Genomic DNA, 9,691 nt, shown 5'->3' on the forward strand with positions numbered 1-9,691 from the left:
GCATAGAAAAATGTTCATCGTGTCACATGGGACACTGTGATGACTCACCAAAGTGAATACTTATAAAAACTAGCAGAGAGTAATAAAAGAAGGGAGGGTCCTGAAACTCAAAGGGAGGTGGCGGGGAAAAGTCAGTGACACAGGCTTGGTGGAGGGAGTTAAATATATGTCTCATGACATGTTAACTTAGACACAAATTGTGAAATAAAGGGAAACCAATTTAAGCTTCCCCCACTCATGCACTTTAATCGCACAGTACATACACAACAGGTGCACATGCGCGCATCTGGTTTCCCAACAGCCACACTACAGTCCCAAGCACGAGCGTCGCCAACGGGATGGACAAGGAGCAGCTGAACAGGGCGAAACGACGAGACCGTTCGATGGCCCTCAGGTCCTAGCTGAGAACACTGAGCACGTGAAATGCAGTCTCTCATTCTGCAGATGACCCCTGCCCTCACCACACCGACAGCACAACTCCACGTGAACGGCCTGTCTTCTTTGTGAGCCATAGCTCCTCCAAGTCTTCCCGAGTTTGAGGAAAGCAACTCACTTATCAGTCCCATGACTTGACAAAGTGAACTTGTTCAGGGGAAGGCTGTCCTGAAGGAACTCTGCAGAGTCTTGTGGACTCCACCCCCTCCTCCTACTCCAGTGATTGGAAACTACAATTCCCAGCAGTACCAGGGAGAGAACTGCGAGGACCCAAGGGCGGAGCTAGCAGGAATTCTGGGATTTTGGGGGGTAAATAGGGCACGATTGCATCTCTCGCTCGGGAAATGATTCTCCGAACCCCGTGACTCCGTGTGTTCAGTCAGCCTAGCTGTAACATATTCCGGTTACTTCGTATCCCGCTCCCTTTCCCTGGGTTGTTTCCCATTCCTTTCCACTTTTGTAAGTAAGCCTATTATTGACCCTTTTGTGTGTATCTGCACTATAACAGTTGTGAGCAGGCGGGTGAAGCCCCACAGACAGATGGCCCAGTCTACTCTGGGCTACCCTGTAACAAGCTGAACAATGTTCTCTATTCTTACACTTTCTGGCAGAGATTGCAGTAGGAGGGTTTTTTTCCCTTGTAAACATTTCATGGCGCTCACCAGTGAAAACGGCCAGGGGACTTAGGGTCTGGACATTTCAGTTGTATGGACTTGTTTTGACTGGCTTCAGAATTCATAAAATAAAGGACATCAAGAGATTATAAAACAGTATCACATGAAAATTCTGTAATTGATGAGAATAATAAGCAAACAAAATATCTAGGTCTTTTTAAACTAGCGCAAGAAAGCAGGTCAGTGTTTGAGATGTATTATTAAAACCTTATCAATTCAATCAAGGACATCAGTTATTCGCATGTCCAAGAGCCACACCCAGACAATAAAATACTGTAAGACAAATACACTAAAAATCCTGAAGTTGTGCCGAGAAAGCATTCATAGAATGGTAACGACGATACCACAGACATGCATGCAATGGCAGCCAGAAGGCAGAAAGATACCGTGTTCGAGTGTGAAAGAGCAAGTTCCAAACATCTTGGAAAACTAAAAGTCAAAATTACATTCCCAGATAAGTAAGACAAACAATTTGTTACAGTCAGATCTGTTTTAAGTAAATAGTAACAGATGTTCTTCAGACAGAAGAAAGAAGTTAACTGACAAATACAAGTGGAAAGCAAAGCAAAGCCCGGGCCTGGGAAGATGGCCTAGGGGTGTGACACAGAGGCGCGACTGGGCTCCGGCCAGGCAAGGAGAAGTCGGCCACTCCGGCAACTCGGCACAGACACGTGCCCTTGGCAAGGACACCTGAACGTCGCACCCGGACAGAACAGACGGCGGGAGCGCAAAGACAGGCAGTCCGCAGAACAGCAGCCCTCATAAGGGGGGACAACAGGCAAGGACACCGCTGAGGGTGACCGGGCACGAAGGGCCGCTGAGGGCAGCGGGAAGCTCACTCGTCACGGAGACGCACGCGACGGGGCACTCAGGCCTCGGAGCAGGCCCACACATTTGTAAGGTTAAATCATGTAGTGGAGATAACAATTCTACATCAACAAAGGAATTCTGTTAAATATGGGCAATTAAGCACAATGCTTATAAATAAACAGCGGGTTGGACAAAAAAACACAGAGGATTAAAAAGTTTAGATTGAAAAAATAAAGAGGATGCATGCTTCTGTTAGTAAGAAACAATGGTTTCATGAGACACTTTAAAAAAGGAGATTAAGCTAGCAGCAGAAGGAAAGCACAGCAAGCAAATAGTACACAGCAACGGAAATGTAAAAGCTAGGAGTCATAATAAATAAAGAACAACCAAGAGTTGGTTCTTACAGAAGAATAACCAAATAAAGCTTTAGCCTCACCACGGTGGAAAAAACAAAGGGGGGGGGGTTAAAGGAACATTACTTCCGACCTCATGAAATTACAAGGGCTATAAAGCAGTGCCCTGGGCAGCTACATACCAACACAGACAATGCAGACAAAACTGAAAACTTTACAGGAAACAGACAACTGAAACGGACTCAAGAGAAGCAGAAAACGGCGTATACTCCTGACAAGAAATAAAATTAGTGACTGTAAGCCTTTTCATAAAAGGAAGTCAAGATAGTTTCATTACTGAAGTTGCATAAACATTTAAAGAATTACTGTTACCGCTTCACAAACTTATCCAGTAAATAGAAGAAACACTTCTCATTTCATTACTAGTCCCGCGTACAAAGCAAAAGATGCCCTCAGCTGACATCACAGCCAAAGACACAAGGAAAGAACGACAGACCAATACTTCTCTGAAATGCAGGTGCAAAATGCCACACAAAGTTCTAGCACACTGAAATTTTTGAAAAATAGAAAAACTATTAGCGACCCGGACAATGCCTGGGACTTACTTCCCAAAATCAATTAATAGAAAATCCCAGAGTTCCAGCATAATAAAGAAGGGCTACAGAGGCTGTAGTCACCAGAGGCTGTAGTCTTTGACAAACTCCACCATCTCATAAAACTCCGCACATAGGGGGTCTAGCTGTGTGCCCCAACAGGAGAAGAAGAAGAAAGAAGAGGCAGATTAAAGAGTCTTCCATCTGGAAGATCGCAGGGAAGCTAAAAGCCAAAACCTGCTGGAACTTACAGTAAGCTCAAGGTTACAGGACACCAGTCAATCAAGCACATTTTTCTACACTAACTGGACCATCTGAGAATAAACATTCACAAATCCACTCGCAATAACACCACCCCTGCCACCACCACGCATCGGAATAAATGAAAGATTGCAAATGTACACATTCAACTACAAAGTGTGCAGAGAACCAAGGTTTTATAATATTCCCCCAAATTCACCGACATATTAAAAACCTTTTGCAAAGATCCCTATTCTGAGTCCAGCATTTAAAAATCTGATGCTAAAAAAAAAAAAAAAAAATCCAATGGAAATGCAAAAGTCCTACAATAGTCAAAAACATTATAAATGAAAAGGACAAAGGGGAAGGATTTATACTTCCTACTTCAGAACTTATTACAAGGCAAGTCACCCAGACAGTGTAGTGCAAGCACAAAAATAGACATAGATCAATGAAACAAAAATAAAGCGTTCACAAATGAACACATTTATGCTCCATTGATTTTTTGACAAGAGTGCCGAGGCAATCCAGTGTGTGTGTGTGTGTGTGTGTGTGTGTGTGTGTGTGTGTGTGTGTGTGTGTGTGTGTGTGTGAGAGAGAGAGAGAGAGAGATGGGGGGCGGGGGTGGGAGGGTTGGCGTGAACTCTTCCAACAAATTAAATATTCACACACGGAGATGAGTTACACAGTCATCCAACATCACGCACAAAAATAATCTCAAAATGGATCACACACAAATTTAACATCTAAAAATACTAACCTGTGAGGAAGAAATGAGAACTGAATGCTCACAGCCTTAGGGGTGTGGGGGGACTCAATGATTTGTTAGAATTGACCACAAAAGCACAAGCAAGAAGATTAAAAAGATGTCATACTTTATCAGAATTAAAAAGTCTTGCTCTACCGACATACCATGGAGAAAGCGAAAACGCAAGTCACAGACAGGGCGAATTATCTGCAAAGTTCAAGTGCCATTACAGAGAACGCCTCGCTTGTAAGCCATATGCCCCCACTGAGGAACAATCTGAAGAGGGTTTTCCTTAATGACCAGAGGTACATTTCACAGTGAGGAAAGCAGTGGACACCACCAGTACATACTAGTCTAGTGAACTAAGGCTCCGGAGAGGGCAAGGTGGACAGACGGAGCCCCCATGAGAGACGCTTCAACCGCAGTAGGACTGGCCCGGACTGCCCTAAAGAACCCATAAGCAGCAGGCCAGGCCAGAGGAGCCCAACAAACACTGCCCGAGTCACAGCAGGGAGAGTCCACAGAGGCCAGAGGGCGAAGGCGGACAAGGTGCACGAGCCAGAAGCCAAGGGGAAGGCGGGCCCCACCCAGCCGCATCTACACCCTGGAGTGCACTGGGAGGCACAGAACGCCTGCCTGGGCCAGTAAGGCCAGAGGGGCGCTTGTGCAGTGCGCCCCAGAAGGGGTGTGAGAACGGGGCCTGTTCTCTGTGTAAGCGGGAGCCCCCCCACCAGCATGGGAGTTCTTTGGGGCCCCGCCCAGGCCCGTCCCAGGAGCACTGTCCCTACTGGCTCTGCCTGGACACGGCTTTGCGTTCTTCCATTGCCACATCAGGGACCAGGACCCCGAACCTGGAAACAGAGCCACATGCAAAAGCCAGGTACACAGGTCATCAGACAGCCCTGGCGCAGAAGCCTAGAGACTGGCAGGGAGGCGCGAGACAAAACTCAGGGAGACCTCTAAGGAGCGGCCCCAGGAGGGGAGAGTCACTGTCCAGGTTTGTAGGAGCAAATCGGCAAGGGAGTAACAGGTCATTTATCCCAGAACCTCCAGGCAGGCTTCTCAGGGACTGCCACAGGGCAGGCTCCTCACAATTCCAGAAATGACTTCCGCCTACAAAATGAGCTATTATCATGCTAACAGACCTCTCTCTAGAAAGAGATTTTCATGCAATTCTGTGTTGCCATAAAATATCCACCTCAATAACATGTCAGCCAAGTTAGAGTTGTTCTCTTCAGGAATCCAAGCTGTTTGATGCGTATTTGAGTGAGTCATTTTGCAGATCTGGATGCAATGGGAGAGTAGCAACAAATGGTTTACAAGTAAAGGTGACGGACCAAAAATATCGGGCATTCATGTAACGTGAGCATGTTTATGCCCGGAGACGTGGAGAGCTGATGTTATTTTCAAACTTGTTGGCGACAGGCTTTTTTTTCAAATTTACTTCAGAGAACTTTTGATATATTACTTTACGTTCATGAGGAAAAGGCAAGTATCTCTAATTTCTCTGCATCAAAAAGACTATGAGGTTCCTGAATACTGAAAGAGTACTTGCAAGTTGAGGAAGGGTTTACTACTCAGAATATATAAAGACCTACAACTTGCCAATCAAAAAAGTCAATTCAAAACTGGGCAAAGGACGAAACAGATGTTCCGCCAGCGAGCACAGCGACAGATGCTCGGAGGCATCTCCAGCAGGGAAGCACACCTGCTCATTCCAGCCCACACCCCCGGGGCGGGGGCGCAGAGCGCGGACGGGCGGGAGGGCGCAGGGTGTGCAGGGCCGCCCTTGCCGCTGGAGGCTAAACACAGCGGACGCAGGCGTGCCGAGTTGGCGGCGCCGAGAGCCGAAGCTGGCCAGCGTCTGACCGGCCGCGCCCACAGCTGCACGCTCGCCACAGCCGGGCCTGAGCCCACCTGCACATCTTCTGAAGCACGAAGAGACGCACAGAATGTGTCACTGCATTATACATACTCCAGCCTTGCCGAAGGCCAGAATTCTGATCTTCTCTACGGCAGGGCTGACCTGAGGGCATCGTCCTCAGTGAGGGAAGTCTGGCCCAAGGACAAACCAACTGTGGCTCCTGCTGCGCAAAGCGATCAGAGAGGAGCCTAGAGACAGGCGGTGAAGCGGTGGCGCAGGGCCGGGCCGGGGCAGCGGCGAGTCTGCGTGGGGGCAGAGGGCTAACTGGGGATGACGAGAGTCTGCGGAGCTGGAGCTGGTTGCGCCGAAATGTGACTGAAGTACTGTGCTGGCCACCTGCAGTCCCTACGGCTGAGAAGGGCCTGATGTCATGATCTGCACAGAGCTCTCGCCCCTCAACAGGAACAAGCATCCTGCGGAAAGGGAGCAGAGCGAGAGACACTTCTCAAAAGAGCAAATGCAGGTGGCCAGCAGACTGGGAAAATGCCCCACGTCACGCACAGTCAGGGAAACACAAGTGTCAGCCACAACGAGAGCGCTGATACCAGTGGCCCACAAGAAAGCAACTGGCAGCAACAAACACGGCGACGGAGAACTCGGAGCGCGCTCAAGGGCCGCAGGGACCAACGCAACGCAGCCCGCCAGTCTGCGGAAGTCGCTTCCTCCCGGGAGCTGCCCCATCAGCCCGCAGCTCTCCTCCTGGACTCCACCCACAGGGCACAAAACAATGCCAGCGGACACCCGCCCGGCCCACGTTTATTGTAGCACTGTGCATAGTAGCTGCGACAGGGAAGCAACCCAGAGCCCCAAACAAACGGGTCGGAAGTGGCCAGCACACACACTGGGACACCCGGGCTGTCCACTGCAGCAGGGACGGAGCTGGAAGGAATGACGCTCAGCAGAGTCAGGAGGAAAGAGAAATATCATGTGGTTTCACTCCAGGAGGACTCGAGTGACAGTGAACAAAGGGTCAACAAGGAAACTTGAAGGCAAATCACACCTGGGCAGGGCAGAGGAGGCAAGCGGAGGCGGAGTGCGGGCTCAGGTGCTGTCTGCACTGTCACCCGAAAGAGCGCGCCCCATGACGAGACCCCGGCGCCTAGGCGGTCATGGGCGCACCTGCCTCAGGCCTCACAGTGGACGGGCACCGGCAGCCCAGGCTACCTCGGCACGAGGGCGCAAGGGCTGCGGTCAGGGTGAGCAGCGCAAGCTTTACGTTTATGAGTTTCATTTCTCACTTGTGAATTCCGTCTCGTGCTGACACAGCCTCCGCGCAAAGGCATAGTAAGATCTGTCCAGTGTGCGCCAGAGAGAGCACAAACAAGTGTGGAATTCTAACTGAGCCGGAGAGAGGTTCTGTCTCTGAAACAGAAGTGCTCAAGCCTCTCAGGAGCCGCACAGTGTGCAGGGAAGAGGGGTGCGGGTGGGGTGGTCTGCAGGGTGGGTCTGACTGCAGGAGCCAGAGAGCAGAGCATCCAAGAAGGTACGTGTCACTGTCACGTTTCAAGATGGCAAATGCGGGAGGATGATGGAGAGAAAGAGCAACTCTTCACTGGAAAATAGGAAAACCGTGTGCACGTTTGTAGGTGGGTGATGTGTGAAGAGGTGAGGTGTGTGCGCAGACATGGGGGGTTGTGGGTGTGCGGGTAAGGGGGGAGAAGTCGTCTCCCGGGAAGGGTGTGGAACTGACAGATGGCTTCTTGGTAAATAGACACACAATCTTGCAAGAATCTGACGCAACACAGACACACAGCAACATGCCTCACGGATAGACCAGAACCTGTGGGCTCCCATTCAAGCCTCAACAGTGTCAGTGACATGCAAGAAAAAAGCAAAGCGGGGGGGGATTCTCCCCGACAGGACACATGTCACACGCTTCAGGTGCCCGGTACTCAACTGAGGAAAAGCTGCAGTCCTTTTCTGCTCTGGCCTCCCAGGGTCGGAAGGGGGAGCAGACACTTTGCTGCTGCTCAGGGGAAGCTGGATGTGCCCCTAAGAAGTGCAGCAGGGTTCAGGCTCAGCCGCGGTGACCGGAGGTGGTGGGGCAGCCACCTGGGCACGCTCTCCCCAGGGCCGCAGGGTGAGGGCGGCGGGCTGCAGCTGCGAGGCAGTTATGTAAGCCGCGGCCCCAGTGACGGCTTCCTTCATAGATAAAAACGAGGCGAGGGTTACACGAGCTGTACGGCTCACAGGGAAGGCCGGGCCTGCAGGACACGCACGGTGGGGTCTGCTCCCCCCAAGCCGAGGCTCCCCACTTCCTCAGAGAGTGGAATTACCAGGCTCCTGCAGGTTCTGGCGCCCAGTTCAGCCAGCTCGTGTCTGGCGCCACAGCCAGGCGGAGGTGCTGGGGGACTGAGGTGCTGGAGTACTAGGCTGTGGTCTGGGGTCTCCCAGATTATTTCGGGCAGGGCTCCCCTCTATTTCTGCGTGCTTCCCCACTCTCTGCGTGCTTCCACCACTCTCTGCTCAGGAAGAATAGCCCCTTGACTAAGTCTTTCAAATACTGAGTATCTGTTTCAAGTTTTCTTAAAAATGGTACCTCACATTTGTATCTGTAGTGATTGAGTGAGAACTTGGGAAAATAAGCTTTCTTCTCCTTAGACTTAAACGTCAGCTGCACACACAAAGTTTCCATGACATTTCATGACACATCCTTAACCTCTCTGGAAGACAGGCTCACATCACACACAGGGCTGCAGCCTCTCCTGTTCATCAGAATGAGCACAGTGACCAAGGTAAGGGACACGCCCCTGGGCTCTGGCACAGCACCCCCCCCCCAGGCCGCAGCTGGGGTTCCTTTATCACGACAGAGGCTTCACCCCAGCCCAGACCGAACCTGCAACTTAGCTGGCGCGCACATTGCACCGAGTTGATTATGAGTAAGCAAGTGTCAGCAACACTGAAACACCTGAGTTCAGACCCCCGTTGGGAGTGTCATGGGGTGGGGGTGCCACCTTCTGAGGAGGTACCCACAGGGCTACAACACCGAGCCTCTGCTTTTAACCCCTGATTCTGAAGTGTCTGTCCCGCTGCCTTCCAGGGCTGGGGCTTAGCAGCCTCCTGCCGGCCAGCGAGGCTCTGGAAATGAGCCACAGCCTGCGCGAAGCTCCCAGCTGAGAGCAATCTTTGCTAAGCTCCCCTCGGGAGGCAAAGCCCGCCGTGGGGCGCGTGGGGAGGGGCGCGTGGGGAGGGGCGCGTGGGGAGGGGCGCGTGGGGAGGGGCGCGTGGGGAGCGGCGCGTGGGGAGCGGCGCAGGCATAGCAGGAGTGGGGCGAGCAGCACCGACCAGGCAGAAGGGGAGGTGGGTGACGGACAGCGAGGGCCGGCAGGTGGCCCTGGCAGGTCCATTTCACCCAAGTTTTGCAGCCAGTTTCCACCCGTCCGCTCGTCCCCCGCAGGGACACCTTCCCGCCTCCGACCCTCAGGGGCCCTGGGCCGGGTCCTCCCCAGGAGCCCGCCGAAGCGGGGCGCCCTGCCGGCAGTCCTCGCTCCCACCCCCCACCCCGGACCCCGGCCGGCCGGCGCCCCGCGGCGCTCACCTGTCCACCGCGATGGCCGTCATGGAGTAGATGCTGGCGAACACCGCCGTGATGGGGAAGAAGTTCTGGAAGCGACAGTAGCTGGCGCCGAAGTACCACTCGCTGTGCAGCGCGTAGATGAAGTTGACCAGGGTGTTGAAGGCGGCCATGGACGCGTCGGAGAAGGCCAGGTTCACGAGGAAGTAGTTGGTGACGGTCCGCATGCGCTTGTGCGCCAGGATGATCCAGATGACCGTGACATTGCCGAGCACGGCCACGGCCACCACGGCGCCGTAGGCCAGGGACCAGAGCGCGATGCGCCAGGACGGCTGCACGAACTGGTTGGTGAGGTTGGCGCGCGGCTGCGCGGGCGCGGGCGAGGCGTGCGGCGGCCCGA

The 9,691-nt window shown here is 52.5% G+C and overlaps 1 protein-coding gene across 1 annotated transcript in view; it reads right to left on the reverse strand.

Moving 5' to 3' along the window:
* Positions 1-9,689, reverse strand: part of TACR3 (tachykinin receptor 3) — a gene marked incomplete at its 5' end in the record, with an annotated part of 40,957 nt that extends 31,268 nt beyond the window's left edge. The window contains one exon of the mRNA XM_004686459.2: positions 9,316-9,689. Within this exon, the coding sequence (XP_004686516.1) occupies positions 9,316-9,689 (374 nt within the window). The remainder of the gene's footprint in view (positions 1-9,315) is intronic.
* Between the last annotated feature and the right edge of the window lie 2 nt (positions 9,690-9,691).

The sequence above is a fragment of the Condylura cristata genome, unplaced genomic scaffold (genome assembly GCF_000260355.1).
Source record: "Condylura cristata isolate star-nosed mole 26May11 unplaced genomic scaffold, ConCri1.0 scaffold00021, whole genome shotgun sequence".
Lineage (NCBI taxonomy): Eukaryota > Metazoa > Chordata > Mammalia > Eulipotyphla > Talpidae > Condylura > Condylura cristata.